A 22,462-nucleotide genomic window follows, 5' to 3' on the forward strand; every position below is an offset into this window, starting at 1 on the left:
AGTCAAAGAATCGAAATAAAATATAAATTTATTCAATATATATTTACATTATAAAACATTATTTTGAATAAATTTTCAAAAATTATTGAAAATTAATAATGAAAATAAATAATGAAAATTCGTGGAATAAGTTTATATGTTGATTTCATTTGATTGCTATCATATCTTATAAAGTTAGATTTATTTTACTAATATTTATAACTGTTTTATTCAAATATCTAATAAATGTATATAATCGTGATGCAGAATATTTTATCTTATTTATTGTTTACATAATATAGTAATAAAAATTTAATATGTAAACATTAAATATAATATTTTTACAATAATATTTGCCAATCTTAAAATAAACGAGAATTTTTATTGAAAAAATACTCGAGATTTAAAAAAATAAACAACCAAAAACATTTTTATAATTTGTTAATTTCAATTATATAATTATATAAATCTATGTAATTATATTGCATATACATAATATATTTGATTGACATTGTATACATTGTATATTTGATACAAAATAATAATTTACTTTTATATCAAGAAATATTATATAGAAATATTATTTTTGGATTTTTTTTTTTTTGCATACATTTTATTTATAATTATATTTTTGGAATTAAACTTAATATATTGAAATATATTTCTCATATTACGTATAACATATACGTTTCTTAGAAACATTCAATAATATTTATTAATTTATGCATGCATATACAAACATTTTTTGAAATAAAGCTTTTTTTCTCAAACACATAACTATATTTACGTCAATAATCCAAACGTTTCACAGAGATCTTTGACAATCTATTTATAAAATAGAATTATCTTGATATCTATAAATAAATTTCAATGCTGCGAAGAACTATTGAATTACATTTTATGAGGTTAATCGTAAGATTAAGTATTTCGTAGAAGATGAATATTTTTTTTAAGTTATTTTGATCTGACACGAATGAAAGAAGGAAGATTCGTAATATCTTTGATACGTTTATAAAATAAAACGCACGATAATAAAAGTAGGACAATCATCGGTGAACCGTATCGTTACAAATTGCTTTTGTTTTACAGTAGAACGTTTTTACATACAAAACTAACTTTTCGCAATTAAAAGATATCTATTGCACAATACTTCTGATGAGTATTCTAATCGAATTCGCGAAATGATCGTTATCTAAACTCTTTTATCAATTGATTATCTAGCAAGTCAGATCTTTTGTAAACATTTTTCATATATTACATGAATCATCTTTTTTATCGAATAATGCAAAAATTTTGTGTAATTGCGATAAAATTGATGAAATTACGCAATGCACTTTTTATTATTTTTTTCTATTAAATATACACACAATAGATGAAAATATATAAACAGATATATCTTTCTAAGAATTAAAAATTTTTTTAAATTCCTTCCATTTTGGTGTTTGAATGATAATTATTCATTATATATTGTAATAAATTATTCTCTCTATTTATTATTCGATTAACAGTTTTTAATATTTTAACATTTTATAGTTTTATAGTTGAGACGAGTTTATTAATTTTAATTTTGAAAAATATGATTTATTTATCGATAACGTGTTATTTCGAAGAAGAACGTTGTCATACGACGTGATCACGATTTGGAGGAATTTAAGGAATTTCGTGAAGGCCATACTTTGGTCATCGACCGTGAAAAGGGGAAACCCCATTAAGAGTTTCGATCCCGAGAAGGAGACGTTCACTGTTAAAAAAGCAAACAAAGGAAACCTCATTTTCTATGGAAAACACGAAGACAATGTATACAGAAGCAAAAATGTATTTTTTTATGTAAATGAAATATCTACAAGACGAATGGACCAACTACATTTACATTTTGCAACATAGTGTCCATTATTGATGTGATTTTGACAATGACAAATAATGGAAATAAAAAACAAAGAACGGAAATAAAGAATTAATGAAGAATAATATTATGCAACATTTTTTAAGATGCTATATGTTTTCAAATTTTTAGACATAGACATTCAATATAATAAATTTAACATATTAATATTCTTATCATTTATTAATATTGATGTTTGGTCTATATAATTTATTGTAATTTATTATAATTTATTTATAAATGGAATTAAAGTAAGATTCCATACGCAGAAATGACGTAAAAATCAGGAATAACGAAACTTCGTGGAAAGTTTTGATTTTGAAAAAAATTTATTTGGAAATCGATCGAGTATACATACATCGTATACGTTTAATTAACGATTGACTTTTATTAATTTTTTCCCAATTCTGTCATGATTATATTTCTGCATGTGATGCTCAGATCAAGATAGATAAAATTAGGATTTGCATATTACGGAGAAATCCTTTTTTTTCTTTTATTAAAAAAAAAAAAAAAAAAAAAAATAGAACAAAGAGATGAATCGTATATTTTAATTTTTATTTATTAAACTGCTACTGGTTACTTCTCGTTACATATTTTTTTGCGTTTTAATTATGCATTTGTCGCAAAGTCGCGAGATAATATGGCTTTCCGTTTCACTGAACGGAATTCATGTAATTAGAATTCATGCAAGCACACGATGATTACCGTTTGATTACAAAAAGAAAACGAATAATTATTTGCTTATGTAAATTTGCAAAAAGTGGAAATGACGTATGGAACGATGGATGAAAACAATTTTAAAATCAGTTTCTTTTCTGCATTCTTTTTTTTTTTTCATTACGAATATGACGTTATTCATCTTTTGCATTTTCATCCGGTAAAAATGAGTTACAAATAATAATCCGCTAATTAAACATTTCAAAAATGTCAAATGTTATTAACAAATATAGATGACAGAGAAAAATTGCTCATAATATAAATAATGAATAAGAAACATGTATTATTCGAATGATACTTTAAATCAAAACACCGCAAATATCTTAATTCGAAGTAAATTGAATGAAAACGCATTAATTTGTCAGTAAGAAATAAATTACTATTATTCCTTTCTTATATTCGAATAAAATTCAAATTATCACTACGCATATACCCATTATTAACATAAATAATAAGTAACGAATAAGTATTATTCAAGTGATAGTATAAATTAAATTATATTTATATCTTACTTGAATGAAAATATAATCAATCAGAAATAAATAATATTATCTTTCCTACTTATTCCATTATTTATTTCTACATATTTTAATTTTCCAATAATTGGATAGCTTTAAATATATAGTCATGAATGAGATACGAATTACATGAAATGAGATTAACACTTCGAACGAGATAATCCCCTCCTTATCAATAATATAAGTACTTATTTATATAGAACGCTATGACACTTATCAGTGCCGTGTTTCGATTCGTTTTCATTGCTAATGGTCATCTTATCTTAAGAAGGACAAAAATTTTAATAAAAAAGAAAAAAAAAAAAAAGAAAAAAAAATACAAAACTTAATTTTTCCTATTTCACTCAGAAACGCTCATTATTGACATACTTTCTAACTATCGCAGAATATATTACTATAGACATAACTATCGATCGATTTGTTTAGAATTAATTTATTCAAATATAGCTATATCGAATTTTTTGTTACGAGTTTTTTTAATTTTAATTCGAGATTAACGATATGAATATTAATAGAAATTTTATTTATTTTTAATAGATTTTGTCCGAATAAACAAATTTGCCAACGATTTTACTATGTATCACGATTCACTGGATTCCTTTGATCGTCGAAGTCAATCTACGTCACATCGATTAATATACTCGGATGACCGCTTTGGAAACACCATTACGTCTTTGATAGTGGTTCGAAATTAGGACGACCAACATTCATCCATATCAGAATTCAGAAAGAAAATTTAATGGTCAAAAATTTTATATTTTTTTAATGGCTTCGTTCGTAAAAAAATTCTCATCAAACATTCATGAATAATATGTACACAAAATTTCATTATTAAAATCAAAATTAAAAAAAATAACAAATTTATTTATAAGATAACTTTTCTGAATAACTGCACTTATTCTCTAGTATTATTATTAATAATAATACTAGATATTAATAACAAGAACAATAAAAAAAAAAAAAACTAGCAAAATTCTTGATCTGATACATTTCTTTGTCAAGTTCTTCGATTTGTTTGATGGATTCAAAACCTTTGATCGGTAATGTATGTGCAACAGAGATAGCCATAGTGTGCACAATATATCGGCTTTTTATATATATATTGATATAAAGTCTGTGTGCATGAAAAAACATAAAATTTTCCATTGAAAATTTTCAATCTGGAGAGTTGAAATTGTTCCTCGAGAACACGTGTTGGTAATTATCACAGGTGAAAATTTTGCTATCGTAGTTTCTACGCACGTTATCTGGCCATAATCCCATCTTGGCGCCCTGTCAATCGGAAACGTCTCGAGTTCACGTTCGTAAAAATGTACGGAGCCTTCTCGCTCGGGCATAACAATCTTTCGAATACCTGTGGCAGTCCTCGTTCCGTTTTATTCCCGACTGGTTCCAGCATGTTGTTCCATAATAAATTCGCCCCTGAAGTTGAATTAAACAGGAATGTTATTTTTTCATATCATTAATTTATATTATTAATCGAAGTATAGAATATTGATGTATGTATTACATACGCGCGGATTTCTTGTTTTGTATTTTTTTAAAACCGTTTAACAGGTTTCAAATTATTGGAAATTCGCCCCTGAACTAGAAACAAGTGATATTTCATTGCGCGTTATCAAGAAAATCGAACTTTATAATTGATTGACTGCGGATTATTATTTTGTATTTTTATCGTTCAACAGGTTTCAGCGTATTGTTTCATAATAAATTTGCCCTTGAAATCGAATAAAAAACGTATGATATTTCATTGCGCGTTATGAAGAAAATCGAAATTTATGATGGAAGACTGCGGATTTCAGTTAGAAGTAAAGTGCAATTAAAATTCCAAGTTATATTTTCGATGAAATATCGTATTTTAAATGTTATTATTAGGTGAAAGCAATATATATCTTAGAGATTCAAATTGTTAAAAAAAAAAAAAAATATTTTTATAAATTTAAAAGTTGTTTGGTAGAAAAAAATATGGACACACGTAGTAAAGATTATATATATATATAAAGATAACATTACAACAGTATTAATAATTATTTGTATTGCAAAATTATTTATTTGTTAGGAATTATATTTTAACGTCAAATTGAAATACTTCATGTACGAAAGACAAGAAACACGCAAAATGATATTTATCTTATTACGTTTCCTTTATTATATATGTAGTTACATATATCTATATATGCATACTTACATGTAGATAGTAAAATTTATTTTACATAATTTATAATTTATAATTTCTGATGCAAATACACGATTGCATGCTCTTGATAATTGCAGATCATAAAGAAGAAATAGACTAGATCTTATTGAATAATAATGAGCTTTTAAGAATATGCATACTACACTTTATAATTTTGAAATAATTTTTAATTTTTTTTCATTTTCAGGAAGTGTCGAGTTTACTATTGCTAATTATTATTATTATTTTTTATTATAAATTAATAAGTTTTGATTATTCGTCCTGCTAACTCTTATAATTTTGTATGTAATTTTTTTGGATTCATTAATATTGATTGGTTTTTTATTTCATATTATCTTATCTTATATTAATAGAATTTAATGACAATTTTCTCAATTATTGACTTATATTTAATTGATCGATAGTTAAATCAAATAGAATTTAATTCAAATAATATTTAATTCATATATTCAATATGCAAGATGCAAGATAAATACAAAATTAAATTTTTTTATAAAATCAACAGATATATTAAATAATTTCTCTGTTTTTCTTATCAATATAAAAAGTTAATATACATTTTTTTTTAATATAAAATAAAAAATAAATTTTACTTTCATTTCCATTTTTTTTCTTATTGCAATACGAAATAATTCAGAATGCAATATCAATAAAGAATATATTTCAAAATTATTTATATTATTTCCAATATTTTTTTTATTTATTATGAAATATATTTTTTTTATTCTAGTATCAGAATGAAAAAAAAAATTTGAACAAAACATTTTAAAAATTTACTATAAGCTATATTAAATTATGTTTAAGTTAATTTGTGTATTGCAATTTCCATTAATTATTTGCATCAGTACGTTGCAAAAACACGATTATTCGTTCAGTCTTATTACGTAGCAGACATCGAACGGACATAAGATATATTGTCTCATTGTCAAGCCATTCCATATGCGTGTGCGTGCATGTATGTGACTTCTGATTAACTTCTCTTACAAAAAGTTTAACTACTTGACTTTGCTATACCCGTCGTTAACTGATTTGTTCTTTCGTTTAAGACGAATGACGTAGAAGACTCATAATGGCAATATAAACTTTTAAAATGTCAATTATTCGGAATTATTTTTCAGAGAATTTTTCGGAGAATAAACAAGTCAGAAATGAATGTTTAAAGTTGTAATATAAGATAATATTTACAAGATTTTATTATTAATGCATTTACTGCATTTCATTGAATAAGTTTATAAATTATTTATTTAATAATTGAAAAATTTTTTTATCTAAAATATCTAAGTATAATTTAAAGTATAATATTTTCTTATCAATTGATAGATTTCATTAATAGAACCTGAAAATACTATTAGTTGTAGTTTTTGTACTTTAGAAATTCGTGGAATCAAAAGTTATGTCACATGTGATATATATTCGTTTTAAAATAGAATGAGATAGCAGCGCTATTGAGATGAGAGGAATTGTAATTAAGTGTAGTGATGGTAATGTCATATGCGATATTATCGATTTAAATTAAATAACAGCATTATCGGGACAACAGGAATTCTAATTAAATATATCGATCAAGTAAAATATGACATTATCGATAGAGATTAGAATGAGATAGTACTATTGAAGTAAAAAGAATCGTAACATTATAAATCAAGTAATTATAATCAATTATGTTTTTGATATAAGATTAATTATAATTTTCATTAATTTATAGATTGCAGATTTGATATAGGACTTATTTTTGAATTGGAATTGCGAAGGATAACTAAATCTAATATAAAATAATATATAATTAATTTTATTTTTTAGAGTTCTCATCATATAGATACCCGCGTATTCAAATTTTAAAAACATCGAATATAATTATTATATTATAATAAACATATTAATTATTTTGAATATTGGATATTCAAATAATTAAAGATTTATCAGTATACTTGTATTTAAATACTCGAATTTAATTAAATGAACACTTGAGTATTCAAAACTTAATATTCTTGAGTAGAAAAAAGAAAATATATGCAAGCAATACGAGAATATGCAAAAATATATATATTTTATTCCATAATTCCATAATAATTAATAAAGCTAATTTATATATTATAATATAATAAACTAAAATCTATTAATTTTATTATTCATGTTCTTACCTAATGCATGTCCCTTTTGGCTAAAATGAAAACAGTCATACGTTATCAGACTGGGGTCAATTGATTGAGCCCTCCTTGGATCTGCGTTTGGTGCATTAAATAATTTACTGAATGGTTGCAATACCACTGTGAAGTCCGAAGATTTGTCATATCTGAAATAAAGATAAAATCCTACCAAATAAAATGATATATTATACACAATTTTGTATTATATATATATATTTTTTTTTATTTTAATATTTATTTTCTATAATTTATCTTATCAACTTAATTATACTTAATTATTTATCACAGAAAAACATACCTTCCTGAATATATTAAAGCTTCGATTGCTTGTTGATAAAGATGCGACATTTTCGAAGCTTCGATGTCTGGTCGATTACCTTTGTGCAAGCAAGCGCAGTAAAACGTGTGCAATATGCGACATATGGGACTTCGTGGTATTCTAACGGAAACCGTAACATCTGCATACAAATTGGAACAATTTAATTACCGAGTGTTCAAAACGACATTCATAAGATACACGAATAACATATAAATGTCTTTTTCAAGCGTTTCAATTCTAAATATTACCTATAGCCGGTACAACGTTGACCAATGTACGGGGTAAAACAAATTTCAAGTAATCCAACGTTCTTCGTAAATGATGAGCGTATCGAAGGGGCGAAAAGTGTTCAGGATTGAAGCATTGTGCCGAGCAAATATCATTTGCGCCAAAAAAAATTGTAATTAGCTGTAATTCGTAGATACATTCCAATGATTCATCTTGCATTTCTAATTATTGTGAAATTTCACAATAACAGTGATAAGTACCTTCCATTGCTTCTTCACATTTATCTTTGGATTGCTTTTGATCCTTTGAACGAGAATTCGAGCTTGTTGAAATGCATCCTCCGTGGCCGCGACGGGGAAGGCGATATTTAGTTTCGCATTCGTTGAAATAAATTCACCTGTACCCGTTGAATATCCGATTAAATTGGGATTGAACACCTGATGTAATAGAATAATAATACAATGCAATTCTATAGTTGAATAATAACAATAATAACAAATAGAATTACAAATAAAATTCATAAGACGAAGAAACTTATATATAAAAATATTTCTGAAATAAGTCTTTTTATAAATTAATAATTAAAATTGAATTTAAGAAAAGAAGAAAAAAGGAAAATATACCTTTAACAAATTAGGAAGAGTTAAGAATTGTCTCCAGTCACCTTGACCACCTATGCACCAGCTAACACCACGTGCTTCTATAAACGTTCCTATTGCGTAGTCCTCGAGAGCTCCACTTCCTGCGACCAATGAATCGCCTAGACTACCGATCACATCTATGTCGCCAGGTCTTAAACGATGCACGTTGTCAGGCGTTGTTGGTGATCTGATGAAAGAACAGGAATTACAGATTTTACAATTCTTTTTTCAAAAGAATTTTAAAAATATATTTGATAAATCACTAAATATTGTCAATTTCAATATCATCAAGTATCGATTGATTATATTATGTATTATATTTTTATCGATGATGGAGATATTTGAATTATTCTGTATCGATTCGAAAAATTTAAATTTCCTTTTTATATACAATCTTTTGTTTCTTTTTTTAAATTCGTAAATTTAATTAAAATTATACTACCTTCCAAATTTTACATTACACGGAAATGGGACGTAATCAGGAATACGAGGCTGATTTCTTATGCCACTATACAATACAGGATACGTAATTCCTTTTTTGTCGACATCAATCTAAAAAAAAAAAAATTATCATTTTTATAATAATTTGTTTTTAATACGTTCGTAACATAGATTTAAACAATATATTATAATTATTTTGCAGAAAGTTTCTTTATTTGAATTTTATTTTACCTAATACTGAAAATTGGATATTAGTTGTTAGTCTTAATATTAAACAAAAATTTAAATGCTAAATACAATCAGCCTTTGTTTAATCAGCAATTTTCTTAGAGAGGCCTTTTTGCTTTCTTTTTTTAACATAAAACACATATATATATATATTAATTCTCTAGCTTTCATTTTTTGTTAGCACAAGTAATATATGTACATTGTACATATATTAAGTGGTCAATATAAGATTTCACACCACTTGTTTCATTTAAAATATTGGCTTTTCGTTTTTCATAATTAATCTTTTCATCTGGTATCTGGTATCGAGCACGATGCTATTTCATCAGAATTTTATTCCTCATCGTAATTCCCTTTCGAAGAATTATTGTATCCACAGTACAAACAAATGCTGTTTAATTTCATTAAAATTTTATTCCTCGTCGTCATTCTCTTTTTTTATACCACGTGTTGTATACTTGTTCAAATTTGTTAAAAGTTTTACTCTTCACTCCTCGACGTCCACGGTATATCGCACACAAGCACAACACACCGTTCCATCGGAATTCCATCCTTCATCTTCTTCTTCCGGTCAACAATCACCGTTCAGCTTCGCCGGAATACGAATCCTTGGCCGCCTCGTCCTTTATCGTTAACCAACGCGCGCCGATTTAACACGCGGTGCACGTCGCCACGTTTGCTTTCTTTCATTTGCATTCAGCCGTCTCGCGTGGCTTAAATACCATCGCAAATAATTTAATCGTGCACCGAAGTGGGCCGACTGAACGGGATCGTCTCGCGGATCTCAACGAAAAGAAAAGTGCCGGCCTTTCTCCCATTCCTCTCGGCATGCAAACCAAACTTTTTTCACTTCTACGTCCGTCCACTGTTTCCGTATAATATAGTAATTTCGCGTTAACGTAATGCCGTTCAGCACGATCGAAAGAGAAATGGAAATGAAACGAACGTCTTGATCACCGAGAGCGACATATATTTCGTGGAATAATTTAATTAACGAGTGATGCAATATATTTTTCCTCGATTGAAACTCGTTTCTTCGAGCATCAATTTGATTTTTCGATTAGGTGTTCTCAAGGAATCGAAAATGATCGATATTTTTGAAATCGTTTTCATTGAAATATTTATCGAAAATTTAAGGAGGAAAATTCAATTTTGTGATTGTTACAGAACATCTTATCTGTCAATGAGAATTCTAGTTTGTTACTATTAAAACTATTTGTTAATATGTATGTATTTATGTGTATTTATTAGTAATAAAATTAGTAAAATATATGTGCATGTATGTACAGTATGAAAGGTTAACGAAACGAGAATATTATTCAAATAACGCTCTTACCCAAAAGACTCACCCTTCCTGATTGAAATATGCTTCGCACCAAGTCCTTGAGCGAACCTGTGACAGCGGGCAATAAGATCAAGATTAACGACAGTCGCATCGTTTCGATTCTCATCGTTAGGACGAATCGGATGAAAATTTTTTTTTAAAAAAAATCGTTGAACTTTTCTCGAAGCTTTCTTCCAAGATTTATCGTTGCTCAAGATTTATTCCAACGAAACTTTCTCCTCTTTCCTCGTCGTATCGATGCGATTTTTTTTCTGTATCGCCGAAAACCTTGAACGTGAGCTTTCCTCAACGATGCCCTGCCATGACCGCCAAACAGCACTGTAAATTTTATTTGCCATTATTTTTCTACGCACGCGCACGCCCATCCAGGATAATTGATATTCTTATCTCTCTTAACGATCTCTCAACAGTCAATGAGTTGTGTTTGTGCAACAGATTGTATATTCGAATAAATGAATGTAATGAAGCAAGCACTTGTGTTCTTTGTCTAGAAAAATTGTTAAACTTTTTCCTTTTTTTTTTTTTTTTTTTAATAAAATTACAATCGTGATTTTTCTTTGCGTTTATTTATCTACTTAATTACATTACTGTTTGTTTCTGTGCCATTGATCGATGAAGAATATTTCGTTATAGATTTTTTTCTTTAAATTCTTTTCTTTTTTATTTTCGTTTGATTTGTCGTTGAAATTCTTGAAGTAATATATTATACGTGTATTTTTCATAATTTATGCCTGTCGTTAATTTTTTTATCAGTACCAGAAATCGTTATCGTAATAACCGGAATTTTGTATCAATCTTGTATATGTCGCGTACAAATTCTAGAAATATATAATTGATATTATGTAAGTCATAAATAAAACATATTTAATTCACGTATAATGTAGATATGTAGATGGCTTTAAGTAATACGATACGACTCATTAAGAGGAATTGCAAAATTTATTTTATAGCATGACAGAATTTCTCATTTGTAGATTAGGCATTAAAAAAAAAAAGAAAAAAAAAAAAAAAGAGAGAAAAAAATTGTAGAATCTAAAAAAGAGAGAATTTTTTTTCTACTATTATAATATAATTTTTTTGATGGAATAAAATTAAAATTTATTTTATATCTTTCTCCGATATTCCAATTTATGTAAATCTTCAAATCTTAGTAAATCAACACAAAGAAAAAAAAAAAAAAAAAGATTAGAAAAATTTACATATTTCTGATATAGATAAGAGAGAAATTAAATAAAAATGCAAATACTGTTTATTGTTATTGTTCCAGATTTTTGTTTTATTTTCAATTTTAAATTTTGACATTTCACACGATTTATTGGAGAATCATTAAAATATCCGACCCGAATTCTTTTTTCCCACTTTTCACGCTATAAATTTTACTTTTTATGGTAAGATTCCGTGGAAAAGTATAAAAATTCATGCGAAACATACGCGAGTAAAAGTTTCTAAATAATAATAAATAAATTTATAAAAATCGTTTTAAAGCTTAAACGAGAAGAGATTAATTTGAATAATTATAAATTGTATACATTTAAATTTAAATACCGTTTGAATTCAAAAATTATCATTTAAATTTAATAATCGTGGCTCGTGTTATGAGAAAACCATAAAAGTATTCATATACTCGATTAACATTTTCAATAGTACATTAGAAAACAGCGTGTCGCGAAATTACCAGAACGAAAGAATCCCAGAAGAAAAAGATGTGTTGTAATTTCGTCGCTTTCACGCACAGTTCCATTGTTTGTAAATAAAAAAATTGCCTTTACAACTTTTTCCTTTTTTTTCACCCCGTTCCAAGTATCTCTCGATGTATATAACGTGCAATAATTCGCATCCTTGCCGCAAAAAAATTAAGATCGAATTATGCAAATCATTCACTTCGCTTCGATATCCCGAATGTTTGCACAACATTCAACCTTCTTTCCTACCGGATTTTCTAATCTCTACTCGAAATGAACGACACTTCAACGACACACCTTTTCAAAGATGTGGTCGGAAGTTGAAGCTCGAGCTTGAATAATAATTTCGAATGCATGCCGCGTATAAACTTTCCATTATTCTTGTACGAAGTAGCAGTTCGCGAAATTCGATGGATCGATAGCCCCACGAGCAACAATGGGGATAGAACAGCAACACCGTTCGAACGGTATTATCTCAAATTGAAACGGAAACGCGCGTTAACTTTCGCCGGCCATCACAACTTAACTTAACTTAATGTGTGCTTCATTTGTCCTCGTGCCTGTCGATCGAATATTTTTTCTTCTTCTTCTTCTTCTTCTTCTCTTTTTTCTTGTCACATTTCGTGCGATCGAATTTTTTGAAAGGAGAAAATTTTGAAATTGGAAATTGTACGTATTGTTGATTTTTGTTTCATATAACTTTTGTAAATATAATAAGTGTAAATAAATCGTAATACGAAATCTAGATAAAATTAATAAGAATAATAGAAAGTAATAAGAATAAAATAGAAAGTGAGATTCACTCATAGGAAATTTTGTTGAATTTCACCTTTTTTTCTTTTTGTAGGAATCGTCGAGAAAATTTTTGAGAAAGATTTTTCTTTTTCTTTTTGGAATATTATATGAGGAATGTACTCGTCGCATTTGAGAGAGAGTTAATTTTTGTTGAATGAGAATGAAAAGTACTGTGTAGTATTTTGATAGAAAATTGATAGAAAATTGATTATATGAAAAAAATAATGACTACTTACTTATGAAGGCAGAAGGCTTTAAAACGATCTTTTAGGCATAAATTTTCGCGTGTCGTATATATTGTTTGAGTATGCAAATTTCATTCAAGAATTTTAAAAATATTCGTAATCACATATACCGTATGAATGAATTATGTAAATCGTGTGATGAGTGAATTATATTCGAAGAAAGAAGAATTGATTTTAGTTACATTTTACTTACAAATTAACGAGAAATGCAACTAATAAATAGCGTTTGGAAACTTCTCAGCACATCAACAATAATGCGTTGCTGTCATATCATCGAGAACCACTTGTCACATCATTCAAATCAACGATACTTCATTTTCATTTATATCCTAATTTGTGAACACTCAATTTTGCACCATACATTATTTTTATTCAAACTTTTGATGAGAAAGAAATACATCATTTTTATTTATTTAGCAATTTTTATCAAGCACTTCTTCGCTGCTTTTTATTTTTTTTTTTTCGTGAAAAATAATAACGAATCAATGTATTTATATATAAATATAAAAAGAGAAAATGGCACTATAAAATTAATCTTAGTGACACCGACAGAAGATGGAACAGAACATGAATGAAGACAGTCGAAGAAACGTACACATATCTATCGATAACCCCTCTACTTACTTTTCTACTAAACGAAACACTTGAGTTCTTTCGTTTCGTATTCTTTTACGGTAGTAATCGTACGTGAGTAAGAGTGGTGAGGCCAAAGTCTTGCCACCATTCACATTGCCAATTTAGAGTGGTGATATTAATATCGTGGAACGATGTCAATAAGATGTTATTTATTTATGAAGAAACTGTTTTTTATTTTAGATATGAATTGATATATCGCGAGGCTTTATGATATATTTTACGATATTCTTAATTTATCGTTAATCAAAGACGGCATTATTGATGATAGTCATATTCAGTTCACATTAACATTCGAGTTGAATAGTTGATAAATAATTAATGTATTTTAATTTTTTTTTAGGATGAAAATTTTTGGTGAAAAGTTTTGTTTTTGTGTCAGTGATTTTGTTTTGATTCATTTAAAAATTTTGTCAAAGATTCATTAAAGTAGGTAATAATTCTGGTTTACAAAATTTTTTCTGAAAAGATTTTCAAAATTATTTAATCTTTATTTGTTAAGATGAGTACTGCTTTTCATTTTTTATCAATTCAGGAAGAAATAATAAATATAAAAAAAATAATAATCTTTAATAAATTAAATAATAAAAAAAAAAAATTCTTTAATAAATTTCAATGCAAAGAAAAAATTGAAAAATATTTTAAAATTATTCGGAAATTAAAAATTGTCACTAGATGTTTATTAAATGTAAAAAGAAAAAAAAAGGAAAAAGAAAAAAGAAATAACACTTTTAAAAAACGCTTAAATTATTAAAAAATATGCAAATTTTCACAAAATGTTCTTTAAATGTGCCATTTACTTTATTTTGCATTCTCGAATAAATTTCAATTTTAAAAAAAACGTGTATCAATCTTCACCTATCTTAATATATATTAGGAAATAAATAAATTATTGCAGTTGATTTAAGACCAGAATAAATATATATCACTATCTTATTTTCATATATTAATGATTGAGATATTGTCTTTAAATTGTACGATTAAACATTTATATATAAAATGGGTATTTTCTATCCATATCTTTTATGTCAATATCACAACATTTGTGATAATTATTAAACTATGATTTTGAAGAAATTGTTGAAGAAATCTATCTATCTATCTATAATTGCATAATTAAAAAAAAAAAATCCATGCTAAATAAACGAAAGTAGATTAAAAATCAGATTTCTATTTTTATATGAATGTTTAATGAACACAAAATGAATCTATCGAATATGTATTTTTGATTAAGATATATGATAAGCTAGATTAGGATAGCGGTATACTTTCATAAAGATTGTAACGAAAAAAATAAAGATGCTGGAAAAAACGTTTAATTTTATTATATAAATTAAAATAAATATTTGATATTGCAACAAAAATGTGAGAAATCAGTAATTGGAAATAATTTTATTTATAACCGAATAAATTTCAATAATAACAATAATAAAAATAATATTACATTATTAGATTGTTAACTAGAATGGCACGATTTTATCACATCTAGATTTTAACATTTATAATTAAAGTCGATGGATATCGTAGAAAGAAAAATTTTTTTATTTTTGTTTCGAATTTTCACGCGTCATCAGGAATGGTCTTTCAGGAGTAGGACACAAAAATCTTTCAAATATCGGTGTCCAAGAGGTAGATTTGTTACCAACGGGTTCTAACAAATTGTTCCATAAAGTATTCGCAACTTGAAACACAACAACAATTTTTTTTTTTTGTTCGAATGCTAACAAAAAAGTAATTGAACTATATATACATGGTGTCAAATTTTTTAATCTATAAATCAGAATTACTCGTGAACTGTATAAATAAATAATTTAGATAATTTTATATAATTTGTATAAATTTATAATTTTTTTATAGGACATGAATAAATAAAGAAAATCATATACGTACATATGTTTTTTTTTTTATTATTAGATAATATTTTTCTTATTTAAAAAATACATATATTATCTTTATATTATTCCTATCATTTATTTATTATTATTTATCATTAAATTGTTGAATATTTTTTTTATTCACGAGCAATTCTCACTTATAAATTAAAATTAGACACGCTATACGATTAAATCTGGGATGTACTCACTTTGTGCATTACTTTTCTGGTTTAAATGAAAGCAATCAGGGGATAAGTATGATAAATCATAATTTCCATCGTCAGCCAATGGAAGCGCAGCATTTTTGAGAAATGGTAAAGCGACTATAGTGAAATCATTTCTATGAAATTCTGGATAATCGGCGATTTCCTCCTCTAATTCTTGCCATCTGAAACATATGATACCATATATTTTCATCTTTTGAAAAAATTATTCAAAAAAAAAAAAAAAATGAATGTACAAAATTATAGAAGAAAAAATGCAAATTAATTAAATTCTTATTAGAATTGTCAAAGATATGTTATATATGTTCCTGAAGCCATTGCGAGTATTGACATCTCTGATTCAACAGTTTAATTTCCAAATGTTAAATTGAAAAATAAATTATATATATATTTTTTGCTATGTCAAATTTCACTTCGTTCCTACATCAAGAAATTAATGGTAATAATTAGTCTAAATATTGAGAGAGAGATTGCACGTTGTCGATGCATTTTCAATGATTCTGTTTCAATATACTTTGATGTCTCCTTGAAATAATTATAATCTGATATTATTGCACAATTATCGCTGACAAAAAACTGGTTATGATTGATGATATTTCGTTGATCTTATTCCATTTCGAATTTTATCCATTGGTTCGTTTTTTATTAAAATTAATTAACATATCGTTTTAAATAATTAATGACTTTCGTTTTTTTTCGAAAATTAATTCACAGAATTTCGGCCATTTTCACTCCTTTCGTGTTTATCGAACATTATTTCTGAGGTCGAGGAGAGACGTTTGGAAGAGTCTCAAGGCTTTCTTTCCAATAAAAGAAATTCTCAAACGAATTGTTATTCTAGTTATCCTTCGAAAAACCTGCTTTAAAACTTGATTAAATACGATATGAAAAATTGTTACGAGTTTTATAAAATTTTAGGGTCGTGAATAATTTTTTGAAACGTATCGACCCATTGTTAATGAGTCAATTTACAAATGAGAGAGAGAAAAAAAAACATTAATTCTTGGAATTTAAATCATACCTTGCTATTACTTTATAATATTCCTGCCTCCAATCTTGGAATTGCAAAGCAAACAGGCACGAGCATTCGATCATTGTCGTTACGTAGCATTTCAACGAGTTTCTTCCCTTGCGTGAAGCGACGAGTACTTTTAAATGAGGCGGTAATTGAATGGCAATAAACGTCCTTGGCAAATTGTCTCTTAATATTCGAAGAGTTTCGACTAATTGGATTTTATGATTTTCCACAATGGACCATGGAGAGGGAACTGCACATATTTCGGTACAAAAATCATTATGCCCGATAAATATCGAAATCAACTGCAATCAAACAGAACGAAACAGAATTGCGTAAATAATTACGAGAATTAATTTATATTCGGTAATATTTCATATATGAAGAATAGTTGTTTGATGTAAATGGGAAATATACGAAAGAGAAATTCAAAATATCTATGAAATATGATAGAACCGAAAAGGGGATGATTCATGATTTAAAAATGAATCTATAATACGATAGTTTGTTTACAATATATTTTTAAGTAGGATTTCATATGGAAATTTTACTTTATACTTTTTAAATAAAAAATCATCCTCTCTTGGATTTTATCATGGATTGATACCATTGTATATATATATATATATATATATATATATATATATATATATATACAAGTAACAAGTAAGAAATATTTTGGGAATTGATTCAACACTTCAAAAACAAATAGAAAATATATAAATATACATATGTTTCGTTTCAATTTGTAATCGAAAAATGTAATTTCATTTCATGTTTCAATACTTTTAATTTATAAAAAGTAATCGTTGTTATCGTGCGAACATTCTTGAGAAAATTTTCATTCAATTTTATTTTATGTTTCTAATTTTAACATTTTTAACACATATCTCCCACTTTTTATTACATTTATGAAATTTATTTAATTCAAAATTTAAGTCAAGTAAATTTTTACTTATTTTCCAAGAAAATATTTTTTTAACTAATATTACATATATATATATATATGTAATATATATATATATATAAAATGATATCATTAAATATGAATTTTAAATTTTAAATTAGTCATATCGTTCAATATTCTCATTAACATATTAGAATGATAATAATAATAATAATTATTTATATTATTTACGAACCTTCCAATGTCTCTTTATATCTATTCTAGCATCCTTCTTTATTTTATCGACTAGATATTCAGCCATGAAAGGCAAATCTTTTGACATCGCGCCGATCTCAGCAATGTTCAACTGCGAAGCTAATTGAGTACTTAAAGAATCTTCAACCGCGTAACCTATTAACTTGGGGTTGAATTCCTACACAATACGTCACATAACAATAAAATTTTTCTATCAAAAAAAAAAAAAAAAAAAAAAAAGAAAAAAAACGTGCTTAATCCACACTGTTATTGAATTAGTTACTATCATTTTCATTCAATTATAATTATTAATCGTACTTTGAGGATATTGGGGAGGGTAAGATACGTCCTCCAAGTCCCTTTACCACCGATATTCGCTTGCACCCCTCTGTTGTCCACCAATATTCCCAGTAGATTTTTTGCAAAAATTCCAGAACCGGCTGTCAAAGAATCCCCTATTGCCGCAATCACATCTATGTCACCTGGTCTTAAACGATGGACCGAATTCGGAATTTTAGAAGATCTACCGCCTAAAGAAAATCAATCAAAATATTAGACATATAATTTTTGACTGTGGTCAAAACAGTATATTCTAAAACAGAATTGATCGTATGTAATGCAGTTTTATACATTTATTTAAAATTTGTGTACAAAAGTTTACAATATCAAACTTTTTGGAGCAAAGAATTTAATTTAAATTGGACAATGAATATATAAGACTAATTTTTCACGAGTATTTCGATGATAATTGAATTTGTTTAAGTACCTGTTACGTTGCAAGGGAATGGAACGTCCAATTGAATTTTTCTTTGATAACTCGTTGCAATTCGTTCCTCATTTTCTGTAAGACAAGTATTAATTCTAGTATTTTTCGATCACTGTTTCCGAAGAAAATATCATTTTAATTCAAGAAAATATTAAATTCGAATTTAAAATATTATTTCAGACTGATAAAATTCAAATTATTTGCTATGAACTCCCTTCAATTGATGTATTATATTCAAACAAATATATTTCTTACTTATTTTTTTTTTTTTATATTCAACACTGCTTAAAATTACTATAATCCATCAACGTCTCGACAAAATTCTACTTCTTTTTTTTTTTAACGAAAATATCTCGTAATACTCTTTCATACTCTTTTCATACTCGTAACGTAAATTCCATCTCCGCTAACTTGTTTAAAAAAGAAAAGAAAAGAATCGTCTCAGAATCAGAATTCATCCTTTCCGTTATCAGGAAACACAGGAAACACTTTGAACAAAATAATAAACCGAGCACATACCGAAAATTTGAATTAGATAATTACGAATTGCACGCAATTTGAAGAGATTGAACGGCGAATCTAGGAAGGTCCTCTGACACGCGGCCAGCACGCATAATTGCGAGATAATGCACAAACCAACTTGGAAATTGACCATCACTCGTGTTATCACTTCGTTAATTAAATTTTCACATTGATGCTCTAATCGATGAGTAAATTTTTTTTTTTTTTTTTTTCTCCCCGTTCAGTTATTTGCTCTGTAGCGTTACCGAGTGTGCCTGAAATTGCATCACTCGCCTCCCTTTTAAGCTTTACCACCATCCCGAACAGAAAATGTATGAGTGTAAATACAAATGCGAATGCGTATCTTCTCCAACGACCTTGATCGTGAACGTAGATTGTTTTTTCAATGAGATTCAACAGGCCGCCACAAGGAGATTGATCCCTCGAATTTGATGCGGATATAGGAAAAAACAGGATGTATATACGCGTTACATAAAATAATTTTTAAGCATTAGCAAATATTAATAGATATATATAAGGAAGAGACTTGGAGTACAGTTAAGATAGATTATTTCTATATTCATCGATGATAAATTTGATTGACGTGTATATAATATCATGTTGTATGTTGTTTCAATTTTAAGCAGAAAGATAGAAAAGATTAGGTAGTAATTGAACGATAAATTTGATGAATTCAAAATGTGATTTGAGATTATTTGAAAAGCTTACAGTTTCATTCATATGGTAATTGAATGATGTGATAGAATTATTGTTGACACATCAGATGATATCGATTTTGAATTACATAATTTTAAAGAATACTTGCTATTGATTAATTAACTAAGAATTAAACACTCATCATCATTCTATTTACGTTTCCTTTATCCATTTTTGATACAAATACAATAACTTCTAACAAAATTACGATTGAAATATTTGTTATATCTGAAATATAATTCTTCTCTGAATTTTTTGCTAAGAAAATGAATAATTGTTTATTCCACATATTCCGTATAGTTTAGAGTTGTATAACGATCGATTTCATAAAAAAAAAAAAAAAAAAAAAATGATTTACTCATCATCGATAGAAAAAAATTTATCAAATTTTATTTCACTAATTTTCAAAACACTTATTAAACCCTTTGCAACCGCTAAGGCGACATTGTTGGATAAGCAAATATCTCTGTTGTCGCTGCAGCAGCGACAACGTTAGATATCCTATAACTCGTTTGCGCAGCCAAATCTAAAAGCAACCTTGTATTTTTATAATTGTAAAATTTTCTTCACTTTTTTGTGACGCATCAACAAAGTTATGTATAAGTTAAAATTATTATTCAAAAAATAATTTTTATTTTCTGTAATGTTATATTTTTTTTATATTGTATTGCTTTAATAGAACAAAATTTTAAAAAGTACACGTGTTTCGTTTTTACGACAAAGCAAGATTTTCAATTTATCATAGAGGCGTGTTCACGCCAATGTAAATAGTCTTCGAATAGCTGATTGTTATAGTAAAAATCACTCGGAGTTGTTGGCAAGTCATATTAAAAATTGCTTGCAATGCAATTAATATTAATTCATATACATCTATCCAAATATGATTATCAAAGATATGATTAATTAAAGAAACCTAAAAAAAAAAAAAAGAAAAGAAAATATTTCGAAACAAAGTTAAAATATTTCTAAATAAATAATTATTTTCTGTAATAAAATTATTTATAAATCCTTTTTCATACAAATTATTCGTATTTTGTGCCTACCATTGATTCAACGAATAAACAAACCAAAAATTACATTCGGGAACAGTTGTAATTGACGACGTTTTCAAATAATTTTCTGTCTGCTCGATCCGATCTTTTTTTATTTTATATGACGAAGAAATCGAAGAACGTGACAAAGAGGCTGACATTCTTAGAAAGGTACCACGTACAACCAGGAAGTTCATGATATGAATAAATAAATAATAAATCGCATCTACCGGTATTCAAATGATTCGATGATCATCACTCGGAAATCTTTCGTACAGATTACATGATGTACCGCATTTTTCTATTAAAAAAAAAAAAAAAAAAGAAAGATATTGTAATTGTACGTATTTATTTGTAATTATTATTATATTTATTTTATTTATTTCGTATCACTTTTGATTTGAACATTTTACAGAAGATTTATTTATTATATTTATTGTATTTATGATTCATTAGAAAAGTAATAATAATATTTTTTTTTTCTATAAAAGAAAATTTATGGTATATGTTAAAGAATTGTAGATGTTAAAGAATACAGAAGATTTATTAATCATGAATAATTGAAGTGGAAAATAAATTTATCTGGTTCTTTCCAGTTAAAATTAGATATTGGAGGGGAAAAATTAGATATTGGGTAATACGAAACCGGTATCGATTATATTGCTTGATTAATATTTGCTCAATCACTTATTAATATGCTTGCTTAAGGAATGCTGAAATACTATTCTAAAACTATAAAAATAAGACAGACTTGTAATAATTATTATAACATCGTACAATTTTTTAATAAATTAGTGTGACATATATTTTAGCATGTGTTATTGATATTGTGTTATTTAATATATATTCTAATTTTTATAATATTTTGCTTCGTAGAAAGATTGATAAATTTCTAACGATTGATTTTAAATTGATTTATAAAAATATATAATGAATCAAATATATAAGAAATATATTTATATATAATATAATATATTAATTCAATTTTCAATTACGCTTTTATTATTTTTATTAAATATAATTCTCTGTGAAGACAATTGAAATGAAAATGTGCTTTATATTGTAAATTGAAATTGCACACACGATTTCCGTGAGTAATTTCTCAAATTATGCTGAATTATGCACAAAGAATACGAAATATTCGCGAATTACGTGCATGGTATATACTTTAATCTAAACAATTTGAACAAAGA

The 22,462-nt window shown here is 26.6% G+C and overlaps 2 protein-coding genes and 1 long non-coding RNA gene across 7 annotated transcripts in view; 1 reads left to right on the forward strand and 2 right to left on the reverse strand.

Annotated features, from left to right (window-relative positions):
- Positions 1 to 3,959, forward strand: part of LOC147657369 (uncharacterized) — a 42,209-nt gene extending 38,250 nt beyond the window's left edge. Inside the window, exon 3 of the long non-coding RNA XR_015292554.1 lies at positions 3,637 to 3,959. This is a non-coding gene — a long non-coding RNA (uncharacterized LOC147657369). The remainder of the gene's footprint in view (positions 1 to 3,636) is intronic.
- LOC100870658 (phospholipase B1, membrane-associated) overlaps positions 1 to 13,841 on the reverse strand; it is a 37,887-nt gene extending 24,046 nt beyond the window's left edge. Inside the window, exons 1-10 of one of the 4 annotated variants that reach the window (XM_086910071.1) lie at positions 13,561 to 13,841; positions 10,650 to 10,963; positions 9,074 to 9,183; positions 8,614 to 8,818; positions 8,251 to 8,427; positions 8,011 to 8,170; positions 7,742 to 7,901; positions 7,438 to 7,589; positions 4,342 to 4,521; positions 1,532 to 1,720 (exon numbers count right to left, since the gene is read on the reverse strand). In XM_086910071.1, coding sequence (XP_086766197.1) covers positions 4,343 to 4,521; positions 7,438 to 7,589; positions 7,742 to 7,901; positions 8,011 to 8,170; positions 8,251 to 8,427; positions 8,614 to 8,818; positions 9,074 to 9,183; positions 10,650 to 10,751 — 1,245 coding nt within the window. In that variant the 5' untranslated portion in view covers positions 10,752 to 10,963; positions 13,561 to 13,841 and the 3' untranslated portion in view covers positions 1,532 to 1,720; position 4,342. Of the gene's footprint in view, positions 1 to 1,531; positions 1,721 to 2,405; positions 4,522 to 7,437; positions 7,590 to 7,741; positions 7,902 to 8,010; positions 8,171 to 8,250; positions 8,428 to 8,613; positions 8,819 to 9,073; positions 9,184 to 10,649; positions 11,038 to 13,560 lie in introns of those variants that run through there. The other 3 variants (XR_015292551.1, XM_086910070.1, XR_015292552.1) reach the window with 3 other exon arrangements.
- Positions 13,842 to 15,377: 1,536 nt separating this feature from the next.
- On the reverse strand, positions 15,378 to 19,807 carry LOC100870423 (phospholipase B1, membrane-associated). Of its 2 annotated transcripts, none has more exons than XM_086910073.1 (7): positions 19,540 to 19,807; positions 19,021 to 19,095; positions 18,573 to 18,784; positions 18,256 to 18,432; positions 17,120 to 17,418; positions 16,084 to 16,262; positions 15,378 to 15,681 (listed from the first exon to the last, which is right to left on the reverse strand). In XM_086910073.1, exons 1-7 carry the CDS (start codon positions 19,673 to 19,675, stop codon positions 15,542 to 15,544), a joined length of 1,218 nt encoding a protein of 405 aa, XP_086766199.1. In that variant the 5' UTR covers positions 19,676 to 19,807; the 3' UTR covers positions 15,378 to 15,541. The 2 variants fall into 2 exon arrangements, with proteins under 2 accessions (XP_086766199.1, XP_086766200.1); XM_086910074.1 differs by having other exon boundaries at positions 19,564 to 19,775.
- Positions 19,808 to 22,462: the final 2,655 nt, after the last annotated feature.

The sequence above is a fragment of the Apis florea genome, unplaced genomic scaffold (assembly GCF_048593485.1).
Source record: "Apis florea isolate Af1SG1 unplaced genomic scaffold, ASM4859348v1 contig_3170_pilon, whole genome shotgun sequence".
NCBI classification, from domain to species: Eukaryota; Metazoa; Arthropoda; class Insecta; order Hymenoptera; family Apidae; genus Apis; species Apis florea.